Raw genomic sequence first — 25,087 nt, 5'->3', positions numbered from 1 at the left:
TTGAAAATGAATGCAGAACAAAACAAGAAGATGAAAATTATTGCAGTAAAAGTGGTAACATCCTGTAAGTATTTTTAAATTTTTGATTAAAAAATATTTTATTACACCATTAGGCAAAGAGATAAAACAGGTTTTTCAAGAAATAGCTAAGTATACCTTAGAACTTCTCTTGCTAATTTTCAGTCATAACTTAGTTCACATTTGCTATATGTTATCTCCTGTACTAAGCACTTACGTATTAACTCATTGAATTCTTACACAACCTAAGGTACGATTATGATCATACCCATTTTACAGATGGAAGGACCGAGACTGTGTGGTTGAGTAATTTACCCATGGCCTCACAGCTGTAGGTGGCAGAGCTGCAAATTCAAACCCAGGCACTCTGTCTCTAGAGCACATTAATTCTAATGCCTTTCACCTGCAGCATATTTCTACTTAGCCCCATTACATTTTTGAACTTAAGAGGATGCTTCTTTATAAATCACTTGAATTTCTGTCTTGCAATAATTTCCCAAGGTCTGGAGCAGGGATTGTCAACAGGACCGCATGACCCCGAGGTCATGGATCCCTCCCCAGGGACACTGTTGAGCTCTTGGAGCCATTTCTCCCCAGTGGTTCCGATTCCCCAGCCACATACATACTCCCCTCTCCCACCCACACACGTTTGAGGACACTGCTGTTGCCTAGAAGTATGCCATGTAGCTTTCGTTTTTCTGGTATACTGAGCACTTCATGGCCGGTTAGCCTCAGCACTCCCAGACCTTCAGCTTGTCTTCAGCAGCGTTGGCTGTGACGGTTCATGCCCTGGGAACTGCTGTTAATACTCATCTAAAACAAAGCCTTGGAGTGTGGCTGTTGTCTTATTCTCTGTCTATTTGCCCTGTGACCCTCCTTAAGTTTTCTGACCTGGATTCTCTGAGCAGTTGAGGAAACTGAGGCTCAGCAAGATTCAGTGACTGTCTAGGCCACACAACTATGAAGTGGCCAAGTGGGCACCTGAACCTGGGTCTTCCTATGTTTAAAGCCCATACTTTTGACAGTGCATTATTTTGTCACTCCATTGTCTCTCATTTCACAAAACACACACCTGGGCCAAGCTTCTTACTGCTTGTTCCCCTCACCCCTGGCTTTTTCCTACTTCTCTGGGGGTCTACCACATGGTGTCCACCACCAAGATGCCCTCCCCATCTTCACGCTTAAATACATACCTGTATGTCAAGGGACATTTCACATGTGCCCCTTTAATGAAGATTTTCTTCATCCCTGTCCATCTGTGGGGTATCCCCTCCCCTCTCTTGGACCTTCTCAGCACTGTGTGGGGGGTAAGGATCACGAGTGCCCTGCACCCATTTCTCTATTCTGAGGGATGGACCAGGCAGGTAACATAACAAGGCTGGTGGGAAGACATTTTTCTCGAAACATGGGGCTTCTTGGCCCACCCCTTGTTTTCCCATTTTTGTTAGAGATTCAGTTCTTTACTGAATGAAAGACAAGTGTGAAGCTGAGGGCAAAGCTATATTTAGCTACAGTGTTGAGAACACCATAGGGAGTGGTAGAGACTGAGGCAGATGGGGGAGCACAGGCCCTCTCTAAAGGGCCACTTTTGACAAGTGTGAATTTAGGCCTGACAGGGATGGATGATAAGACTTTAAGCTGAAAATGGAGATTTTTATACAAAACTATGTGATTTTTTTAAACACTAGCAACTGATTAAATACTTTCCAACATTTTTGCCAGCCCAACAAACCACGCCCCCCCCCCCAAGTCAATACACTGACAAACAAAAAAACAGGTCTGCCGGCTGTGGTTGTGGAGTTGCCATCCCAAATGCCCTTATTAGGGTGTCAGAGCAAGAAGTCTCCTTCAATTATCCAGCCCAGTGGCTTTCAAATGCCATCCCTGAAATGGTTACAACAGAATCCCCAGAAGGTTTAGAAAAATACAGAAAAAAATACAGATTCTGGGGCCTCAGAGCCCTGGACCTATGGAATCGGAATCTCTGGGCTGGGTCCTGCACAGCTGCAGTTTTTCAGAGCTCTCCAGGTACTGCCGATGTTCAGCCAGGTTCACTTCCAGCGAGGAATTTCCTAACTTCCCTGATGATCACAGTCTCCTGAGGCTCTTGGTAAAAACACAGCTTCCAATGGACTTGAGGACACGGGGAGGGGGAAGGGGAAGCTGGGACGAAGTGAGAGAGTGGCATGGACTTATATACGCTACCAAATGTAAAATAGACAGCTAGTGGGAAGCAGCTGCATAGCACAGGGAGATCAGCTCGGTGCTTTGTGACCACCTAGAGGGGTGGGATAGGGAGGGTGGGAGGGAGACGCAAGAGGGAGGAGATATGGGGATATATGTATACGTATAGCTGATTCACTTTATTATACAGCAGAAACTAACACACCATTGTAAAGCAATTGTACTCCAATAAAGATGTTAAAAAAATTTTTTAACAAACCCCACAGCTTCCCAGTCCTGTTTCCTGGAGATGCTGATTCAGTGGGTCTGGGGCAGGGCCTGGGAATTTGTTTTTAACAAATTCTCATCTGAGATGTCTGGAAAATCCTTGCACTGGTGCTTTCCTGAAACTCAGAGACAGGGAAAATTTGTCCAGAGCCACACGGCAAGTCAGCCCAGCCCACCCTGCCTCGCTCGAGCATGCTCTTAGAGGACCATGCCCTGATGGCTGGCCTGCTGGGGCAGTTGTGGGCCGCGGGGGATGTCCTCAGCAGGGGGGCACACCACTGGCGTGTGCAGGGCGCTTTACACGTGGTTTGACAGGAGACAGATTGCAGGGCAGTTTGGGTTTCTGCGGCCTGGCCTGGATGGAGCTTCAGGCTGGGCTTGGCTTCCCTTCCAGCCCCAGCAGTGGCCACACAGAGAGCCCTGTGGGACAGCTGCAGGGCACTCAGGCATTCTTGTGGCCTCGAGGGGTTATTGTCACGAGCAGCCAGGATCCCAGGAGCTGAGCATAAAGCCAGTTGATCTGGGCAGGACCTGAAGCTGGGAGACACTTCACATGGGCCAGTTTCCTACCTGTACCTCAGAGCCTGGGAACTGCAGAGAAGGAAAAGGGGGAACAAGAGCACCAGCCCTGGGGTTCCCGCCCACCCCCAGCAGTGCTGCTCTTTTGTGTGTATGTGTCCCCATGAGATTTCTTTTGAAGACTAGGTCTGGTGGCCAAAATAGTTTGAAAAACTTGATCTGGTCCAACTCCTTATGTTGGCGAAGGGGAAACTGAGGCCCAGCAAGGGACGGACTGCTGAATGTAGAACGATGTTACTGAGAGATTGAAGCCATTTGGGAGACTTTATTACTCTCGCTGTGTGGCTTTAAGCCAGTCTCTGCACTTCTCTGAATGTCTCTTTGCATTCTCCAGAAACAATCTGGGGACTCTACTGCAGGTGTCCTAACCTGGATCTGCAGCCATAGAGACCTGGGTAGAATTCAGAGGCTCCATGACCTTGGATGGGAATATATTACATCTTTAATTTTTGTGACCTTGAAGTGAAATGTAGCATTTCCTTCAATTATAAATATTAGCAACAAATCACAATAGCGTTAGCAGTATCTGTGATTTTGCTACCAATAGGAAAAGCAAAATATTTTATCTCAATACAGCTGCAGGTATCTTGAAATAAGGTTGACATTTATCACTACTTGTAAATCACCATAGTTGTTAAATTTGCCATTAGATCTTGTTTAGTGCATTAGTAAAGGGGCACATAATTTTACACCTACTTTTTAAATTATTTTGACAACTGTATTTCAATATAATCAATTTCCTTGGTATTTCCTTGGTATATTATTCTTATACTTTTAAAAACATTTTTCTGAAAAGGAGTCCATGGCAAAAAAAGGTTAAGAATGAAGCCTTACTGGGAAATCCAAGCAGACTGACTCTGAGAGGATTCTGCAAATGGCAAGGGCCTGAGCAGAAGTTTTGCAGCCCTGGAACATTTTCATTCAAACTCTTAAACGTGAAAGAAATAAACTAGAGCTGCTCCGCTGAAGTGGTAGTGATGAGGGGCTAGGGGGCCCTACCTGGGTGGTCCTTCTCTGACTCCCCATCTCAGGAGACCTGGAGATGTGTGCAGAACCCTCAGGCACTTAAAAAAAAATCCATTAGGCTAATAGTCATACTAATCATACTTGCCATCATGTTCAGTCAGTGGGCCAGGCTATATGTGGAGCAGTTCAGTTCATTTAATCCTCAGCTCCCAAAGTGTAAGTAATTATCCCCATTCTACAGATTGTACACAAACATTTACTGAGAAACTACTAGTTTCCAGATACTCTGGCACTTAAACTCTTCAGCAAAGACTATGAAGATTCTTGCCCTCCTAGAGTTCACACTGGGAGGAGATGGAGAAAGAAAAATAGGAAAAAGAATGAAAATGTTAAGTGATACAGTATGTCAGAAGTGCTATGGGGAAAAATAAAGCAGGGAAGGGGGAATAGGGAGAGCCAGGGAGTTGCAATTTTAAAATAAAGCGAGGAGAGCTTTGAAGAAGGACTTGAAAAGAAGTGAGGGGTTTAGTCAGATGGGACACTGAGGTTCGCGTGTTTCCGGTGGAGGGAATAGCAAAGCGAAATCCTGAGGCAGGAGCATGTCTGACTGAGGAACAGCAAGGAGGCCAGTGGCCGAGGGGAGGGAACTCGGGAAGTGTAGCAGAGATGAGATTGGAGCGGTAACCTTGCCTAAAGCCTCACAGGCCATCGCCATAACTCTGTCTCCTGCTGTGTGTGAGCTGGAGGCCACTGCAGGGTTTGGAGCAGAGGAGGGCCATGATCTGACTGATTTGGAACGAATCCCTGTGACTGCTACGCTGAAAGAAGACTAGGGGAGAGGGATGCCACAGGGGCAATCGCGGAAACAGGGAAACCTGTTAAGAGGTTATCCCGATAACCTAGATGGAGCCATCGAGGCACGGAGAGGTGAAATAGCAGAGGTGGTGGGTGTTTGAGTCCTGGCGCTCAGACTTCAGCCGCCCTCTCGGCCGCTCCCCACTCCGGTCCGGCTCTTCTCTCTGCAGAGCACACCGCCGAGGGCCGGGCAGCGTTGGACATCGTGCACCCGGTGCGCGTGGACGCGGGGGGCTCCTTCCTGTCCTACGAGCTGTGGCCGCGCGCGCTGCGTAAGAGGGACGTGTCCGCGCGCCCCGCCGCGCCCGCCTTCTACGAGCTGCAGTACCGTGGCCGGGAGCTGCGCTTCAACCTGACAGCCAATTCGCACCTGCTGGCGCCCGGCTTCGTGAGCGAGACTCGGCGGCGCGGCGGCCTGGGCCGCGCGCACATCCGGGCCCACGCCCCCGCCTGCCACCTGCTCGGCGAGGTGCAGGACCCTGAGCTCGAGGGTGGCCTGGCAGCCATCAGCGCCTGCGACGGCCTGGTGAGTGTGCACAGGGTGCGCTGGCGGGACGCAGGGCTGCCCCCGGCCTGGCCACGGACCTGCTGCTAACTTCGGCCTGTTGGCTTTTCGTCTCCCAGCCTCAGTATTCACACCTGTAAAATGGGGTGGACAACGCAGGCCTCTTTGTTCTCTAGCAGTTCTCAAACTTTAATGCGAGCCAGAGTCACCCAGGCTTTGTTAAAAACCCAGTGTACCTTGCGGGGGGGGGGGCGGGTAGCAAAATCTGAATTTCTGGCAATTTCTCAGATAATGTTGAAGCTGCAGGTCCAGACACCCCACTTTGAGAACCACTGTTTGTGGTGTGTGTAGACTAACTTAGAAAGCAGCTGAATCCCTCTTCTTTGGGGGATCAGTTATGACTTTGTTTCCCTCCGCGCCCCCCACCCCTTAGGCTGCTATTCTCCAGGACAGGCTTCCTCACCTTTACCTTGCCTCAGGGGGTGATGAGAGCAGGCCTCAACCTCCAGGTTTTTCTGGGTTGAGGTAATGCTGGCTACTGCCTGCAGCCCTCATTGCCTCCCTCTGCTTGAGTGCCCAGTTAGAGCAGCTCCACTCCAAGCAGGATAGGGCCCCTTTCTGCTCCCGGCTCCCAAGCGTGGGGTGTGGGAGGAGTTGGAGGGTTGCACATTCTCAGCCATCCACTGTTGGTGGGGGGGAGCCTCAGCTCAGATTGCTCAGGAAAAGCCATGGGCTGTGGCAGGGCAGGGCCTAATACAGCCCACCTCACAGGCTCTAGGGTATCTGGGCCTTTGAGAGCCCATATGCCTGGGAAAGTCTCTCATTTACCCAGCCTGTGCCCCTCCCTTTCCATATAGTTGATTAATTTTGTTGAGCCTGAGCGACAGGTGCATCATTCCCACTTTACAAATGAGGAAGCAGGCTCAGAGAACTTGCCCAAGGTCACCCAGGTATCCAGTGGTGGAGTCTGCATTCAACCCAGGCCTCCAGCCCCTAGAGCTGATGAGGCACTGTCTAGCGCTCCAGGTTCTCTGGCCCTGAGTGACGCAACTGGCCGACTTGGAGCCAGGGAGGGAGGTCCAAGGGAGGTAAAACCTTCTTCCGTGTTGGAGTCCTGAGCTTCCCCAGGAGGTGGTGGGCTGCTCAAAGATACTTACCAAGGCCCCTCCTTCCTCTGGCCTCTCTGAATACCAGCGGACATGACCAAGACATCCCTGCCAGCTTTCCTTCTCTGGCAGACCCTGGGACCAGGGACAAGGATGTCCTCGTGGCAGTGGGCATCTCTGTGGACATCTCGTTAGATTCGGAAGCAGACCCATTTCTTTCTTTCTTTCTTTCTGTGATGAAATTTCTTTCTTTTTATTGAGATATCATTGAAATATTAGTTTCAGACAACAGTTTGACACCTATGTGTTGTGAAATGATCACAATAAGTCTAGTTACAAATTTATGTACATGTAGTTTTTTTTCTTGTGATGAGAACTTTTAAGATCTTTCTTTGCAACTTCCAAATACACAATACAGTATTAACTGTAGTCACCATGCTGTACATTACATCCCCAGGACTTTTTTTTTCTTCTTGATGTTAAGCTTTTAATTGTAATTCCTGCTTTTCTTTGGGGACACAGGAGATGCAGACCCACTTCTTGCTTCTTATGGGCTAAGGGGCAGGGTGCGAGCAGCTTGCTAGGCTGGTGGCTCCTGAGCTTAGCCTAGAAGCCTTTGGCTGGGTGAAGCTGTAAGGAAGGACATTCCAGGCAGAGGGTACAAAGTGAACAGAGGCCCAGAGGGAGGAAAGCACACTGTGTCAGGGTCAGTTGGGGTGGTGGGCTCCGCTGGGCAGGACAGGCCTCTGGGATGGGTGGGAAGAGCAGCTGAGTGCCAGCCCTCCCCAAGTGACCCTGGTGCTTCTTTCCCAGAAAGGTGTGTTCCAGCTCTCCAACGAGGACTACTTCATTGAGCCCCTGGATGGTGTCCCAGCCCGCCCTGGCCACGCCCAGCCACACGTGGTATACAAGCGCCAAGCCCCTGAGAGGTGGGCAGAGCCGGGGGACCCCAGGACTCCAGGCACCTGTGGGGTGAAAGGTATGCTTCTCTGCTACCAGCTCTGGGGTAGGGGATGGGTCTGGGGGCATGGAGGGGCCTTCTAGAAACCTCTGTCAACACCTCCATGCCCAGCTCCTTTTAGACCAAAGGGACACAGACCGACAGACACATCAGCATAGCCTGTGCCCTCCAAACATGCCACGGGCCTGAGGCCTCTGCCCCTCAGGCCTGCCCCCGCTCATGCCCTGGACTGGCACCTCTCACTGTCAGCTCATCCGTCTCCCCACCTCAGGGCTCCGTCTCTATCTCTCCCTGCCCCTCCCCACTCACTGCCTGGGGCACCTCCAGCTGTGCCAACTATTCTTCGAGTGTCCAGGTGAGGCCAGGCCATACCCAACCCCAGCAGGACAGCTAGCCAGGAACCTCCCTCCCCTCCCCACTCTGGTCCCAGCCCAGGATAGCTGACTTGCATTTTGGAGACCTAGAGTGTGGCACCCAGCACCTCTTCTGCAGAGTGGCCACAGTCAGTGCTGGCCAGTCTCTGTAAGGAGCTGCCTGCTAAGGGCTGCTGGGGTTTGGGGACTGCTTCAACTTCACAAGCTGCCCACAGCTCAGGGACTCTCTTTGCTGGAACAGATCACCAAAGAGCCATGCTTCTCACCCTCAGTTTCCCCAGCTTCATAGATGTGCTTCCTCTTCTGATCTGGGGGCAGCCTGGGTCAGTGGGGCAGGTCCCCAGTGGGGTCAGCTGGTTGGGGTCTTGGTCAGCCTCCCCAGGCTGGGGGTTAGGCCGGGGATCTGCATATGCTGGGATGTACTTACCCCCCAGCGAGGGAGGGATCAGTGTGGGGAGATAGGGGCTTAGGAGCTCGCCTCACGGACACAGTGCTTTACTGTGTTCATATCCACCATTTCATTAGCCCCCCGAAGTCACTCTGTGAGGCTGATCAACTTATCTATTTATAGTCAGGCATCCCCCAGGATCAGAGAAGGGAAGTGACCAGGTCAGGGTCACACAGCACAGGTCTGGGGCAAAGCCATGACGGGAGTCCAGGCCTTTTGCCTCTGATCCCAGCACTGTTCCCACTGACCCAGAGAGAGCTCACTGGGGAAAGGCCCTTGAGACGTGTGCCCTGGGCCAGTCTACTGGCAGCTAACCCACAGCCCGTCTGGGGCCCACAGAGTCCCCGGAGCTGGAGCCCCGGCGGGAGCGTTGGGAGCAGCGGCAGCAGTGGCGGCGGCAGCGGCCGAGGCGTCTACACCAGCGTTCGGTCAGCAAAGAGAAGTGGGTGGAGACCCTGGTGGTAGCCGATGCTAAAATGGTGGAGTACCACGGACAGCCAAACGTCGAGAGCTACGTGCTGACCATCATGAACATGGTGAGGCTGCTGCAGGCGGTGCGTGGGGGGTGGCGAGGGCGGCCAGGGGATGGTGGTGTTGAGGTACAAAGGGTGGGTGTACCCCAGGCCCCAAGCAGGAGGTATAAGCTTCCAGCTCCTAAGTCCAGGAGGGGATGGGAGGCCCCGCAGGGAGTCACTAGGAGAGAGCCTGGGCAGAGGTGGGGCCTTTGGGGCTGCTGTGAGGACACCACTGAGTGTCATTCCACCCCATTGGCTCAGCAGCCTCCACCCCCTGCCAGGAGCAGAGCTGGGGGAGGAGAGGCTGAGGGAGCTCGTAGACTGGTTGACCCATCCACACCACTCTGAACAAACCTCCCTCCTCTGTGCCGGGACCTGTGCTGGTCGCTGGGGACACGGAAATGACCAAGCAGACCAGCCCCTGCCTGAGACATCAGCACGCAGCAGAGTTAGAAGGATCTGTACAGTTCTGTGTTCTACTAGCCGGTGACCTTGGGCAAGCCACATTACCTGTCTTAGCCTCAGCTTGCCCACCTGTGAACTGGGGATGACAATAGTACCTTACAGCGTTGTCATACTGCTCTTGATGCCACGGGACAGTTGAGATAACTAGGCCCCGGGAGGGTGAGTGACGTGCCCAGGTCACAAGCGAGGCAAGACAGAGCTGAACAGGAGCCTAGGTCTCCCAGGTCCCACCTGGGGCACCGTGGCAGGCTGGAGCTGGTGACTCCTGCTCCTGTAGTGCCAACCAGTCCCTCCCTGCTGCTGCCCTGGGTGTGCAGGTGGGAGGCCTCAGGGCCCCCGGGGGAAAAGATCTCTGCCTTTGGCATTCTTAGCAGGCCACCCACTGAACAACACTGTTTTCCTCCTGGGCTGGGTGACTGAGAACAGGTGAGGTTCTCAGTACAGTGTGCTCTGTAGCCGATGTGGCCAGTATCATGTGCTGTGACTTCCACCCGTGCCAGCCTCACACCCCCTGCAACATTAAAGGAAGTGCGCTCTGGATCATCGAAGGTCTGGCCACCCCTTTTATCGCCATGAAGCCTGGGGTCAGAGAAAGTAAGGGGCGCCGTCTGTGGCCACCATGCCCCCACTACTTCAGTCTGCATTGGCAAGCTCAGCTCCGGGCCGGTTCCTGCCCGACTTGGCCACCCATGTTGGCTCCCTCCTCCTTATGGAATAAAGGCCATAGCCTTCTGCCTGGCACTTGAGGGCTCTAAGACCCAGCCAAGCTTCTATTTAGCCTTGTCTGCCCAGGGAGACAAACCACTAAAGACCAGGGTTCAGGAGGGACTGTTGCTGGACAGCGGGGCCTGGCTTCTGGGCTCGGGGTGGGCAAGGTCAGGTTCCCAGGCCATGAGATCCTCCACTCAGGGGCTCAGCCTGAAGGAGGCCCAGGAGCTTGGCTGGAGCCACCAGTGGTTAGCTGGGTTTATTTGCCTCATTTTTTCTGAGTGTTCCATGTGGGCAGGTACTGAGCCCTCCAGGCTCCCCCGTGACATCCCCTGTGTGCCAGGGGTCAAGGATTTGGCCCCAAAGCGGGGCTCCTTCTTGCTTCCCTGTCCAGGCTCACAGGACGCACACATTTACGTTGTGAGCCCCACCCTGGAGGAGGGAGTGTCTGGCTCTCACAGTCACCTGCTCTGGACAGTATCGGGTTTTCCCAAGCTGGCAAGTCCAGCATTGGTCAGGACAGAGTCGGGGCACCTATGAGCCTAACAGTGCTAGATACCTGATAGGGAGACTCCAGGAGATGGCAGGGTCATGGGCGGGCATGCAGCCAGCCTCCGAGGAGGGCTGGACCATGTGTTAGGGCTGGAACCTTCCGAACACCTGCTGCTTGTCCAGTGCTCCACACTCACTGCCTCATCTAAGCCTCAGCCCCGTTTCATAGTTGAAGGAACAAAGGTTCAGCGAGGCCAAGGGGCTTGCTCAAGGTCACACAGCTAGTGAGTGGCAGAGCTGGGACCGGAGGTCAGATGTATCTGCTTCCAGAGTCCCATTCTGTCCTCTCTGCCCCTCAGCCTGCCCCAGAGAGGGACAGCTGGGTAGCTGTGGTGGCCAGAGTGTGCTGGAAGAATGGGGGAACAGGGTGGTGTGGATGGGGAGAACTTACCCTCTTTTCCCTCTGGAGCGGTTCTGTAACGCTGATGTGATGAGTGCCAGCTCTGTACCAAGGATGAGGTGATGGATGCATAAGAACAGGATTCCATGCTGGGGAAGCTGTACCTCATTGTAGCATTTCTCAAAGAATATTCCAGGGAGTACTTGTTCCAAGGGATGCTACAGGTGTTCTGTGAAGAAAGATTGTGCTGTTGAAAAAGTTTGGCAACGCAGGGTTAAAAAAAAAGGAACACAGACTTTACTGCAGGACTTCTCAGAGCCTCCAAAGCTATAGGCATTGAGAATCCCTCAGAGAGGAGGCAGGCAGCGCTTTCCAAACTTAAGAAGTAAGAGCAGAAACTTCGATGCAGTCAGATCTGGGTTCTGATCCCCTATTCAGCCTCTCTTTGAGCCTCGTTACTCCATCTGTAAGGTGGGGATGGTTATGCCTGCCTGAGAAGTAAGAAGGTTAAGTGAGATGAGGCATGTGACGCTCCCAGCATGAGGACTGTGTGCTGGGCTCGGTCAGTGTTACTGCTGCTTTTGTGGCTGCTTTAGCGTCTGCCCTTTGGCCCCACAGCCACCTTCAGGACAGCTCACTCCTCTTCACCAGGGCCTCCTGCAGGTTCCAATCTGTCAGTGCCCTCTCTGTGCCAGACCCAGGGCTGAGCCCGGGAGCTCAGGTGGGTCTCTTCCAAGCATAGCAAGAGAGGTCCCCACCACCCAACTTTGCGCCCTCAATTCGATTCATGTCCTCGGAGGTCACAGGCCCTTTTTGAGTGGCTCATGTCATACTATCAGCTCGTTGGGAGCTTGTGGTCACCTGTAACCCCCAGATCTTACTCTCATGAATACTGCCCACCCTGGCTTGCTCTCCAGGCCTGCACCAGAGCAGGGCTTGTCTTCCCTAGGTATTGTTTATCCAGACAACCACACTGACCTCAGGCCATAAACAGACACTCATTGGTTGATCTGGTCAACAAGTAATGACTCTGCCACCCTCCAGTCCCTCCCAGCATCTGTTTCACCTCCATACTTCTTGGGGGACAGTGAGAGGTGTTATATATGCTGGGGGTGGGGCTTTGTGGTGACAGGAAGCTATCCCAGCGCTAACTCAGGATATGGGCTGGGCTAGTTGTTGGGACAGGTCTTAGCAGACCCTCAGGGGCTCCTCTGGGCTCCACCTGCATGTCGACTAGGAGAGACTTGTTCTTTTAATCTGACTCTCTCAGGGGTACTCTTTTCATTTTTCACTGTTTTTTTTTTTTTTTTTTTAATGAAATAATGCGTTGGAAAAACTTAGCAAGTGCTCAAGATTCATTCATTCCACAGCTGTTTCTTGAGTCCATCATGTGCCAGGTACTGGACAGATCACTGGGGCTGTAAGAGGGAGTCCACACAGACGTTGCCCTCATGGAGCTTATGGTGTGGAATGGGAGAGAGACGTTAATGAAGCCGTCACCCTGATGAATATGAAGGTGTGATGGAGGGGGTACTAGGAAGGACAAGTTCATGGTGGTTTGGGAGTGTCGGGTAGAATAAAGCTCCCCAAAAGACATGATGGAGGGGTGAGAGCTCAGAGAGGGTGAGAGATAACTTGGGAAGGTGTTCCAGGCTGAGGGCACAGCATCTGCAAAGGCCCTGTGGTAGGAAGGATCATGGGATTCTGAGAGAAAGCCAGCGTGGTTGGAGCCAGGAGTGAGGGGGTTTGAGGAGGGAAGTGAGGCCATAGAGGTGGGCAGGGGCCAGACCACACAGGCCTGTATGCCGCACAGGCCTGTATGCCTTATGTGTGGGTAGTGAAGACCCACTCATTGCTTTAAGCAAGGGCATAGGGTGATTGGGTTTGCATTTCAGAGACAGGTGACTGGGGTGCAAGGCTGCAGGTGGGCTAGAGGACAGAATTTAGGAGGCAGAACTGGCTGATGTGGTGGAAGAAGGCAGTGCAGAGGGGCTCCCAGCTCCAGCACGTGCATGGAGGGCACAGAGACACGTTGCATCACTGTCTTCACCGTTCCTGACCTTGGGCTCTGACAGTGTAATTCATCCCCATTATCAGGGGCTTTTTGCCCTCTTAACAGTGTGTGTTTTGTCCATTCCTATTTGAATATTATTTTTCTTGATGGAATTGCTAGAAGCCAACTCACAACTGGTGTGTCCTGACATCTCTGCCTGCTGGGACCTTGACAACTGTCCCCAGTTGTGGGCTGGCCCCTTTCTTGTTCTGAGGGAGCTTTAAAAGAGCAGATAGCTTTAACCCCCATTTCCCAGCACCTTGGCACACTGTCCGTCTTTGGGAATGGCCTTCTGTCTTGGGGCTGAGTGTGGAGCCGCCCTTGTAGCTATGGGGGCCTCTGAGAGGCACACACACCTGCCCTCGTGGCCCCATGGCTCTCAGCCCCAGGGAAGATGGGCCTCTGCCTGCCTCCACCCCTCCCCCAGGCCGTGCCCAGGTCACCCCTCATGGGAGGGCTCACTCCTGGGATGCTGGCCCTGGCGTCCTCAGGGCAGGAGGGGGCTGCAGGGCTGTCCCAGCCAGGGCAGGTTAGGGCCCTGAGATGGGCCAACAAGCCAGCATTTGGAGGTGTGAGCTGGGGAATAGGATCCCAAACTGGTGCTCAGGAATGGCCGGGTGCTGGGAGGCCCTCTCGTCCTCCCCAGGTTCTGCTGTTGCTGGTCGGGGAAGTGTGTGTACAGGTGTGGGCACGTTCATGTATGGGGTGCATGCACTGGTGAGCTCCCCATTGTGTGAGCTTGGGTGTGCACCCCTTGAGGTGGGCAGAGGCTGCCCATATCCTGTATCCAAGGTGACAGCCTGACCCTTATCTCTTGGGCAGGTGGCCGGCCTGTTTCATGACCCCAGCATCGGGAACCCCATCCACATCACCGTTGTGCGCTTGGTCCTGCTGGAAGATGAGGAGGTGAGAAGTCACGTGGCCCCACACTGCCCCCTGGGATGGGCATCGTCTGCCAGGGCCCTCCTTCCACTTGCCTGAGCTGACTCATGTGGAAGGGCACAGCGAGGGCCTCCTTGGCCCAAGCAGTGTCATCTGTCACCCCCAGTCCCTGGCTGACCCTCTCTTAGGTCCCGTCTGGCACGTGCCTGTAGGCGGGGTTGTCAGACTGGAGGCTGGACTGGGGGCCTGCCTGCTTGTCTTCCCACTGCCACCTCTGGGCCTCTGTCTCCCACCTTCATGTGAAGGAGAATTTGGCTTGACCCTTCAGAGCTCAGGGATAGGCTTGAGTGGCCACGCTCTCTGCCCCCAGGAGGACCTAAAGATCACTCACCACGCAGACAACACCCTGAGGAGCTTCTGCAAGTGGCAGAAAAATATCAACATGAAAAGGGACGCCCACCCGCTGCACCACGACACCGCCATCCTGCTCACCAGGTACCGCCACTGTGAGGGGCTGGGCCGTGGGTGTGGCCGGTAGAGCTTGCGTGGGCGGGAGGTGCTACCTGACCCTCAGGGTGGGCAGACACAGCCCTGCTCTCAGGGAGCCTCATTTTGAGGAGGGTTTTCACACCTTTGACCCAAGACTGGATTCCAGCAGTACTGGGGGAGATCTTTTTATTTTGGAACAAATGTGCATTCCATGCAGTTGTCAGAAATAATACAGGGAAGTACCATCTATACTTCATCCAGTTCCCCACAGTGGTAACAGCTGGCATAACTGTAGTTATATCCCAACCAGGAAATTGACGGTGATATGATCCACAGACTTATACAGGTTTCGTTAGTTTTACATGCACTTACTTGTTTGTGTGTGTGTGTGTGTGTGTGTGTGTGTGTGTGTGTGTGTGTGTGTGTGTGTATTAAGTCCTATGCAGTTTTATCACGTGTAAATTTCTGTATCCACTGCCACAGTCTAGATATAGAATGGTTCTATTAGAAGGATCTCTTGTGCAACTCCTTTATAACCAGAAATTCTTACACACCATCCCCCTTCAACATGACCCCAACCTCTGACAACTCTTTATCTGTTCAGAGGCAGTGTTTTTTTGGGGTTTTTTTTTTTTAACATCTTTATTGGGGTATAATTGCTTTACAATGGTGTGTTAGTTTCTGCTTTATAACAAAGTGAATCAGTTATACATATACATATGTTCCCATATCTCTTCCCTCTTGCGTCTCCCTCCCTCCCACCCTCCCTATCCCACCCCTCCAGGCGGTCACAAAGCACCGAGCTGATCTTGTGCTATGCGGCTGCTTCCCACTAGCTATCTACCTTACGTTTGTTAGTGTATATGTCCATGCCTCTCTCTTGCTTTGTCACAGCTCACCCTTCCCCCTCCCTATATCCTAGAGTCCGTTCTCCAGTAGGTCTGTGTCTTTATTCCTGTCTTACCCCTAGGTTCTTCATGACATTTTTTTTTCTTAAATTCCATATATATGTGTTAGCATATGGTATTTGTCTTTCTTTTTCTGACTTACTTCACTCTGTATGACAGACTCTAGGTCTATCCACCTCATTACAAATAGCTCAATTTCATTTCTTTTTATGGCTGAGTAATACTCCATTGTATATATGTGCCACATCTTCTTTATCCATTCATCCGATGATGGACACTTAGGTTGTTTCCATCTCCAGGCTATTGTAAATAGAGCTGCAATGAACATTTTGGTACATGACTCTTAGAATTTTGGTTTTCTCAGTGTATATGCCCCGTAGTGGGATTGCTGGGTCATATGGTAGTTCTATTTGTAGATTTTTAAGGAACCTCCATACTGTTCTCCATAGTGGCTGAACCAATTCACATTCCCACCAGCAGTGCAAGAGTGTTCCCTTTTCTCCACACCCTCTCCAGCATTTATTGTTTCTAGATTTTTTGATGATGGCCATTCTGACTGGTGTGAGATGATATCTCATTGTAGTTTTGATTTGCATTTCTCTAATGATTAATGATGTTGAGCATTCTTTCACGTGTTTGTTGGCAGTCTGTATATCTTCTTTGGAGAAACGTCTATTTAGGTCTTCTGCCCATTTTTGGATTGGGTTGTTTGGTTTTTTGTTATTGAGCTGCATGAGCTGTTTGTAAATTTTGGAGATTAATCCTTTGTCAGTTGCTTCATTGCAAATATTTTCTCCCATTCTGAGGGTTGTCTTTTCATCTTGTTTATGGTTTCCTTTGCTGTGCAAAAGCTTTTAAGTTTCATTAGGTCCCATTTGTTTATTTTTGTTTTTATTTCCATTTGTCTAGGAGGTGGGTCAAAAGGGATCTTGCTGTGATTTATGTCATAGAGTGTTCTGCCTATGTTTTCCTCTAAGAGTTTGATAGTTTCTGGCCTTACATTTAGGTCTTTAATCCATTTTGAGCTTATTTTTGTGTATGGTGTTAGGGAGTGATCTAATCTCATACTTTTACATGTACCTGTCCAGTTTTCCCAGCACCACTTAATTGAACAGGCTGTCCTTTCTCCACTGTACATTCCTGCCTCCTTTATCAAAGATAAGGTGACCTCATGTGCGTGGGTTTATCTCTGGGCTTTCTATCCTGTTCCATTGATCTATCTTTCTGTTTTTGTGCCAGTACCATACTGTCTTGATTACTGTAGCTTTGTAGTATAGTCTGAAGTCAGGGAGCCTGATTCCTCCAGCTCCGTTTTTTGTTCTCAAGATTGCTTTGGCTATTTGGGGTCTTTTGTGTTTCCATATAAATTGTGAAATTTTTTGTTCTAGTTCTGTGAAAAATGCCAGTGGTAGTTTGATAGGGATTGCATTGAATCTATAGATTGCTTTGGTTAGTAGAGTCATTTTCACAATGTTGATTCTTCCAATCCAAGAACATGGTATATCTCTCCATCTATTTGTATCATCTTTAATTTCTTTCATCAGTGTCTTATAATTTTCTGCATACAGGTCTTTTGTCTCCTTAGGCAGGTCTATTCCTAGATATTTTATTCTTTTTGTTGCAATGGTAAATGGGAGTGTTTTCTTGATTTCACTTTCAGATTTTTCATCATTAGTGTATAGGAATGCCAGAGATTTCTGTGCATTAATTTTGTATCCTGCTACTTTACCAAATTCATTGATTAGCTCCAGTAGTTTTCTGGTAGCATCTTTAGGATTCTCTATGTATAGTATCATGTCATCTGCAAACAGTGACAGCTTTACTTCTTCTTTTCTGATTTGGATTCCTTTTATTTCCTTTTCTTCTCTGATTGCTGTGGCTGAAACTTCCAAAACTATGTTGAATAAGAGTGGTGAGAGTGGGCAACCTTGTCTTTTTCCTGAAATTAGTGGAATTGCTTTCAGTTTTTCACCATTGAGGATGATGTTGGCTGTGGGCTTGTCATATATGGCCTTTATTATGTTGAGGAAAGTTCCCTCTATGAGAGGCAGTGTTTTTGAACTTGAGGTGGAGTTATTTCCCTTTGCTGAGCTCCGGCAGCTTCTGTCAGCACCCTCACTGGGGTAGTAACCCAAATTGTGCATGGGTCTACTCCCCAGGCCCAGATAGGTGTCCTGGGTGAACGAGGGCACCTGCTTCCCAAATGACTCCTGCGCTGGTCTCGGAGTGATGGCAGGGACATCCTTTTCACTCCCAACCTCCCTCAGTGTCAGCAGGGGCCCCTGCCTAGCCCCGTCAGCTTGGGTGGGCCTGGCTTCTGGCCAAGTCAGCCTGAGGACCCCTTCTCTCTGCATGTGCAGGAAGGACCTGTGTGCCGCCATGAACCAGCCCTGTGAGACCCTGGGCCTGTCCCACGTGGCGGGCATGTGCCAGCCTCACCGCAGCTGCAGCATCAATGAGGACACGGGCCTGCCCCTGGCCTTCACCGTGGCCCACGAGCTCGGGCACAGGTACCCTGCCAACCCCACTGCCACACTAAGAACCCGACCTCACCTCCCAACCTGTGGGCACCAGACAGCCAAGCCGATGGCCCACACAATCCCAGGGAAGGGAGCCCTGCCTTGAGGAATGAGCCCAGCCTGACCACATTGCTATCCCTGGCACTGTCCCCACCCCACAAACAGGCCGCTTCCCTGTTAGGAGAGGGGTGAGTCTTATTTGAGGTGGGGTTGAGATGGGCCAGAAAGTCACCATAGGCCTTTGTCCCTCCCTGTTGCCCTCAGTGCTTTGCATTTCTTACTCTTAGTCCCTGCCAACCCCCTGTTCCTAATCGCTCTGTGACCCTAGGCAAGCTCCCTGCCGTCTCTGGGCCTCTGTGTGTTCCCTGTTGATTGAGGGGGTTGGATTCAGTGATGTCCAAGGCTCCCTCTGTTGGACACCTCCACATGAGGCTATTATGCCTAGGCATGGCCCGTACCCTTGGCCCTCTCTGCCCAGACAGTTTAGCTGTGAATATGGCAGTCTTAGATGTCTGGGAGCCAATGAGGGCAGGCTCACAGAGAGCTCTGTTGGTCCGAGGTGTTGGGTCATCCCTGAGGGCTGAGAGAGATAGTGTTTCTCACAGTGCTTAGTATGGTGCCTGGCACATAGTAAGTGCTCAGCAAAGGTAATTTTTCTCATGTCTTTCCCAAGGATGGTCTGGAGACTTTTCCTGTGGTGCAGGAGCTCAGACTCCCTAACTCCACTGCACAGCCTTGGGACAGGACTTGAGGGGTGGCAGGAACTCTGTCAGACTGTTCTTGGCACCAGTGAGGTTGCAGGGGCCACAGTGGGCCCCACACATGACACCTGGCTTGCCGTTGTTGGCCAGCTCATTGCAGGAGCCGGGCTGCCCCGTGTCCCTGGTGCTTAGTTCAGGCTCAGGCTAGTGCACCTGGCAGAGGGCCCTGTGGGACACTAGTTAGCACACCCATGTTTTACTTTAAGGAAACTGAGTCTCAGAGATGGGATATGACTTTCCCCAGGCCACACAGTGGTTTGGTGGCAGAGCCAGGCCTGGGAGCCAGGACCCAGCACCTTGCAGACCTCTGAGGGAGGGGCGGCCTGGTGGCTTCCCACCAGCTCACTCGCCCCTGGGGCCTGTGCTCTCACACAGTTTTGGCATTCAGCATGACGGAAGCGGCAATGACTGTGAACCCGTTGGGAAACGGCCTTTCATCATGTCTCCACAGCTCCTGTACGACGCTGCGCCTCTCACCTGGTCCCGCTGCAGCCGCGAGTACATCACCAGGTTCCTTGAGTAAGTCCCTCCCCGAGCCCTGGGCCTTGTCTGAGCCCCTGAGGTCAGGGTGTGACCGGGGAGATGCAGACAGCACCTTGGAGGATAAGCAGGAGTTCACAGATGTATAGAAGGGAGAAGAGTGGTATTCCTGGTAGAAGAGGCATGGGCAAAGGCACGAGGACATGAGCAGTGTGGGATAATTTTCAGGGAACGGCAGGATATTAAGTGATGCTACAGGAGCCAAAGCAGAATAGGAAAGGAAGCTGGAGGAGGTACAGGGCTGGCCATGTGACCGGAAGGGTCCAGTGAAAAGCAGGGAAGCAAGTGCCCTTAAAGGCAATGAAATATAAAGCTTTTCCTTTCTTTTATGTCCTCTTGATTTGCTATGTTATATTTTTATTTGCTAGTTAATGTTCTAAGTAAAGACAAACTTAAAAATTTAAATGATTAGCACAAGTTTTTTTTTTTTTTTAATTGAGGTGTAGTTGATGGTACCTTATTATATAAGTTTCAGGTGTACAACAGTGATTCACAATTTTTAAAGTTATATTCCATTTATAGTTATAAAATATTGGCTATATTTCCTGTGCTGTGCAATATATCCTTGTAGTTTATTTATTTTGTACATAGTAGTTTGTACTTCTTAATCCCCTGTCCCTATCTTGCCCCTCCTCCCTTCCCTCTTCCCACTGGTAACCACTAGTTTGTTCTCTGTATCTGAGTCTGATTCTTTTTTGTTGTATTCACTAGTTTGTTTTATTTTTTAGATTCCTCATATGAGTGATATCATACAGTATTTGTCTTTCTTTGTCTGACTTATTTCTCTAAGCATTATATTCTTCAAGTCCATCCATGTTGCTGCAAATGGCATTATTTCATTCTTTTTTATGGCTGAGCAGTATTCCATTGTATATATATACCGCATCTTCTTTATCCATTCATCTATTGAGGGACACTTAGGTTATTTCTGTATCTTGGCTGTTGTAAACAATGCTGCTGTGAACATTGGTTTGCATGTATCTTTTCAAATTAGTGTTTTCATTTTTTTCTCATATATACCCAGGAGTGGAATTTCTGGGTCACATGGTAGTTCTGCTTTTCTTTTTTTGAGCCATACTGTTTTCCACAGTGGCTGTACCAATTTACATTCCCACCAACAGTGTACAAGGGTTCTCTTTTCTCCATGTCTATACCAGCATTTGTTATTTGTGTTCTTTTTGATGATAGACATTCTGACAGGTGCGAGGTGATATCTCATCGTTTTGATTTGCATTTCTCTGATGATTAATGATGTTCAGCATCTTTTCAAGTGCCTGTTGGGCATCTGTATGTCTTCTTTGGAAAAATGTTCAGGTCTTTGGCCCATTTTTTAATCTGGTTATTTTTTTTTGATGTTGAGTTGTATGAGCTGTTTAAATACTTTGGATATTAACTCCTTGTCAGTCGTATCTTGCAAATATTTTCTCCCATTCAGTAGGTTGTCTCTTCATTTTGTTGATAGTTTCCTTCACTGTGCAATAGCTTTTAAGTCTAATTAGGTCCCATTTGTTTATTTTTATTTCCTTTGCTTTAGGAGATGGATCCAAAAAAATATTGCTACAATTTATGTCAAAGAGCGTTCTGCCTGTGTTTTCTTCTGGGATTTTTATGGTTTCCGGTATTATGTTTAGGTCCTTAATCCATTTTGACTTTATTTTTTGTATATGGGTTGAGAAAAATGTTCTAATTTCATTTTTTTACATGTAGCTGTCCAGTTTTCCCAGCACCACTTATTGAAGAGATTGTCTTTTCTCCATTGTATATTCTTGCCTCCTTTGTCGTAGATTAATTGACCATAAGTGTGTGGGTTTATTTCTAGGCTGCCTATTCTGTTCCATTGCTCTGTGTGTCTGTTTTTGTGCCAGTACCATACTGTTTTTTTTAATGTTATTAAAGTATAGTTGATTTAAAGTGTGTTCATTTCTGCTGTACAGCAAAGTGATTCAGATATATATATATATATATATATATATATATATAATATTCTTTTTCATATTCTTTTCCCTTATGGTTTATCATAGGATATTGAATATAGTTCCCTGTGCTATACAATAGGACCTTGTTGTTTATCCATTTTATATGTAATAATTTGCATCTGCTAATCCCAAACTCCCAATCTTTCCCTCCCCATGCCCCCTCCCCCTTGGCAACCACAAGTCTGTTCTCCATGTCTGTGAGTTTGTTTCTGTTTTGTAGATATGTTCATTTGTGTTGTATTTTAGATTCCCCATATAAGTGGTATCATATGGTATTTGTCTTTCTTTTCCTGACTTACTTTGCTTAGTATAATAATCTCTAGGTACATGCATGTTGCTACAAATGGCATTATTTCATTTATTTGTTTATTTTTGCTTTTATTTCTATTACCTTGGAGACTGACCTAAGAAGACATTGGTATAATTTATGTCAGAGAATGTTTTACCTATGTTCTCTTCTAGGAGTTTTATGGTGTCATGTCTTATATTTCAGTATTTAAGCCATTTTGAGTTTATTTTTGTGTATGGGGAGAGGGTGCGTTCTAATTTCGTTGATTTGCATGTGGCTGTCCAACTTTTCCAACAACACTTGCTGAAGAGACTGTCTTTTCCCCATTGTATACTCTTGCCTCCTTTGTTGAAGATTAACTGAACTTAGGTGTGTGGGTTTATTTCTGGGCTCTCTGTTCTGTTCCACTGATCCATATGTCTGTTTTTGTGCCAGTACCATGCTGTTTTGATTACTGTAGCTTTGTAGTATTTTCTGGAGCCTGGGGGGGTTATGCTTCCAGCTTTGTTCCTTTTTTTTTTTTAAGATTTTCTTTTTTTTTTTTTTGATGTGGACCATTTTTAAAGTCTTCATTGAATTTGTTACAATATTGCTTCTGTTTTGTGTTCTGGTTTTTTGGCCGTGAGGCATGTGGGATCTTAACTCCCCACCCTGCACCCCCTGCTTTGGAAGGCAAAGTCTTAACCACTAGACCACCAGGGAAGTCCCTTCATCTTTGTTCTTTTTCCTCAGGATTGCTTTGGCAATTTTGGGTCATTTATGGTTCCACATCAGTTTTGGGATTTTTTGTTCTAGTTCTGTGAAGAATGTCATGGGTAATTTGATAAGTATCACATTAAATCTGTAGATTGCTTTGGGTATTAGGCTGGCCATTTTAACAATATTCTTCCAATCCAAGAGCATGGGCTGTCTTTCCATTTCTTTGAATCATCTTCAATTTCCTTTACTAATGTTTTGTAGTTTTCATCATATAAGTCTTTCACCTCCTTGGTGAGGTTTATTCCTAAGTATTTTATTTTTTTGATGTGGTTTTAAAAGGAATTGTTTGTTTACATCCCTTTTTGATATTTCATTGTTAGTGTAAAGAAATGCAACCAATTTCTGTATGTTAGTCTTGTATCCTGCTACCTTGCTGAATTCGTTTATCAGTTCTAGTAGTTTTTGTGTGGAGTCTTCTGGGTTTTCTATATATAATATCATGTCATCTGCAGATAATGACAGATTTACCTCTTCCCTCTGAATTTGAGTACCTTTTATTTATTTTTCTTGTCTGATTGCTGTGGCTAGGACTTCCAGTACTATATTGAATAGAAGTGGTGAGCGTAGATATCCTTGTCCTGTTCCAGATTTTAGTGGGAAGGCTTTCACCTTTTCACCATTGAGTATTATATTGGCTGTGGGTTTGTCATAAATAGCTTTTATTATGTCGAGATATGTTCCTTCTATACCCACTTTTGCAAGGGTTTTTTTTTTTTATCATGAATGGATGTTGAATTTTATCAAATGCTTTTTCTGCATCTATTGAGATGATCATGTGGTTTTTGTCTTTTGTTGATGTGGTGTATCACATTGGTTGATTTGCATATGTTGAAACATCACTGTGACCCTGGGTTGAATCCAACTTGGTTCTGGTGTATGGCATTTTTTGTGTGTTGTTGGTTTTGGTTTGCTAATATTTTGTTGAGAATTTTTGCATCTATATTCATCAAAGATACTGGCCTGTAATTTTCTTTTTTGGTAGTGTGTTTGTCTGGTTTTGGTATCAGGATGATGGTGGCTCATAGAATGTCTTTGGGAGTTTTTCTTCCTCTTCAGTCTTTTGGAAGAGTTTGAGAAGGATCGGTATAAGTTCTTCTTTGTGTGTTTGGTAGAATTTGCCTATGAAACCATCTGGTCCTGGGCTTTTGTTTGTAGGGAGTTTTTTCTGTTTGTTTTTTTATTCCAGATTACAGATGCTATTTCACTTTTAGTGATTGGTCTGTTCAAGTTATCTATTTCTTCTTGATTTAGTTTTGGTGAGCTGTATGTTTCTAGAAAGTTGTCCATTTCTTCTAGGTTGTCGAATATGTTGGCATATAATAGTTCATCATATTCGCTCATGGTTTTTTATATCTCTGCAGTATCAGTTGTGATTTCTCCTCTTTCATTTCTTATTCTGTTTATTTGGGTCTTCTCTCTTTTCTTCTTGGTGAGCCTGGCCAGAGGTTTGTCAATTTTGCTTACCCTTTCAAAGAACCAGATCTTGGTTTTATTGATTTTTTTTCTATTGTTTTTTAAATCTGTTTTATTTATTTCCTCTCTAATCTTTATTATTTCCTTCCTTCTGTTGACTTTAGATTTTGTTTGTTCTTCTTTTCCTAATTCTTTTAGATGGTTAAGTTGTTTATTTGAGATTTTTCTTGTTTCTTAAAGAAGACCTGTATCACTATGAACTTCCCTCTAAGGATTGCTTTGGCTGCATCCCATAGATTTTTGTATGGTTGTGTTCTCATTGTCATTTGCTTCAAGGTATTTTTTTATTTCTTCTTTGATTTCATTGTTGACCCATTGGTTTTTTTAGTAGCATGTTGTTTATTCTCCTGGTAATTGTGGTTTTAAAAAATTAATTAGTTTATTTATTTTTGGCTGTGTTGGGTCTTCATTGCTGCACTTGGCTTTCTCTTGTTGCAGTGAGCCGAGGTTACTCTTTGTTGCGCTACATGGGCTTGTCATTGCAGTGGCTTCTCTTGTTGCGGAGCACAGGCTCTAGGCATGCGGGCTTCAGTAGTTGTGGCTCGCAGGCTCTAGAGTGCAGGCTCAGTAGTTGTGGCAAGTGGGCTTAGTTGCTCTGCAGCATGTGGGATCTTCCTGGAGCAGGGCTCGAACCCGTGTCCCCTGCTTTGGCAGGCGTATTCTTAACTACTGTGCCACCAGGGAAGCCCTTTGTAATTGTTTTTTCTTGTTTCTTTTTCCGTGGTTGATTTCTAGTTTTATGCCGTTGTGGTAAGAAAAGATGCTTGAAATAATTTCTATACTCTTAAATTTTTTGAGGATGGTTTTGTTCCCTAGTATGTGGTCAGTCCTAGAGAATGTTCCATATGCACTTGAAAAGAATGTGTATTCTGCTTTTTTTGGATATAATGTCCTGAAAATATGAATTAAGTCTAACTGTTCTGTTGTATCATTTAGAATCTCTGTTGCCTTATTGATTTTCCATCTTGAAGATCTATCCATTGATGTGAGTGGGGTGTTAAGGTCTCCTACTATTCTTGTGTTCCCATCAGTTTCTTCCTTTATGTCTGTTAGTATTTGTTTTATGTATTTGGGTACTCCTGTATTGGGTGCATATATGTTGGCAAGTGTAATATCACCTCCTTGTATTAATCCTTTTATCATTATATAGTGTCCTTCTTTATCTTGCTTTACAGCCTTTGTTTTTTTTAATATTTATTTTTTTACTGACGTATAATTGATTTACAATGTGTTAGTTCAGATGTACAGCAAAGTGATTCAGATATATATATATACACACACACACCACATCTTCTTTATCCATTCATCTGTCGATGGACATTTAGGTTGCTTCTGTGTCTTGTTTATAGCCTTTGTTTTAAAGTCTATTTTGTCTGGTATGAATGTTGTGACCCCTACTTTCTTGACATTTCCTTTTGCATGAAGGAATATCTTTGTCCATCCCCTCACTTTCAATCTATGTGTGTCCTTTGCCCTAAAGTGGGTCTCTTGTAGGCAGCATATTGTAGGCGCTTGTTTTATAATCCAGTCTGCTGCTCTGTGTCTTTTGATTGGAGCATTTAGTCCATTGACATTTAAGGTGATTATTGACAGAT

At 47.8% G+C, this 25,087-nt stretch overlaps 1 protein-coding gene across 1 annotated transcript in view; it reads left to right on the top strand.

Moving 5' to 3' along the window:
* ADAMTS7 (ADAM metallopeptidase with thrombospondin type 1 motif 7) overlaps positions 1 to 25,087 on the top strand; it is a gene marked incomplete at its 5' end in the record, with an annotated part of 56,950 nt that overhangs the window by 2,807 nt on the left and 29,056 nt on the right. Inside the window, 7 exons of the mRNA XM_082648576.1 lie at positions 5,040 to 5,395; positions 7,294 to 7,459; positions 8,603 to 8,799; positions 13,719 to 13,802; positions 14,149 to 14,273; positions 17,536 to 17,685; positions 18,831 to 18,974. Of these exons, the coding sequence (XP_082504702.1) occupies positions 5,040 to 5,395; positions 7,294 to 7,459; positions 8,603 to 8,799; positions 13,719 to 13,802; positions 14,149 to 14,273; positions 17,536 to 17,685; positions 18,831 to 18,974 (1,222 nt within the window). The remainder of the gene's footprint in view (positions 1 to 5,039; positions 5,396 to 7,293; positions 7,460 to 8,602; positions 8,800 to 13,718; positions 13,803 to 14,148; positions 14,274 to 17,535; positions 17,686 to 18,830; positions 18,975 to 25,087) is intronic.

The sequence above is a fragment of the Grampus griseus genome, assembly GCF_964374135.1.
Source record: "Grampus griseus genome assembly, chromosome: 2".
NCBI lineage: Eukaryota > Metazoa > Chordata > Mammalia > Artiodactyla > Delphinidae > Grampus > Grampus griseus.
This window is presented reverse-complemented; position numbering and strand designations above follow the sequence as displayed.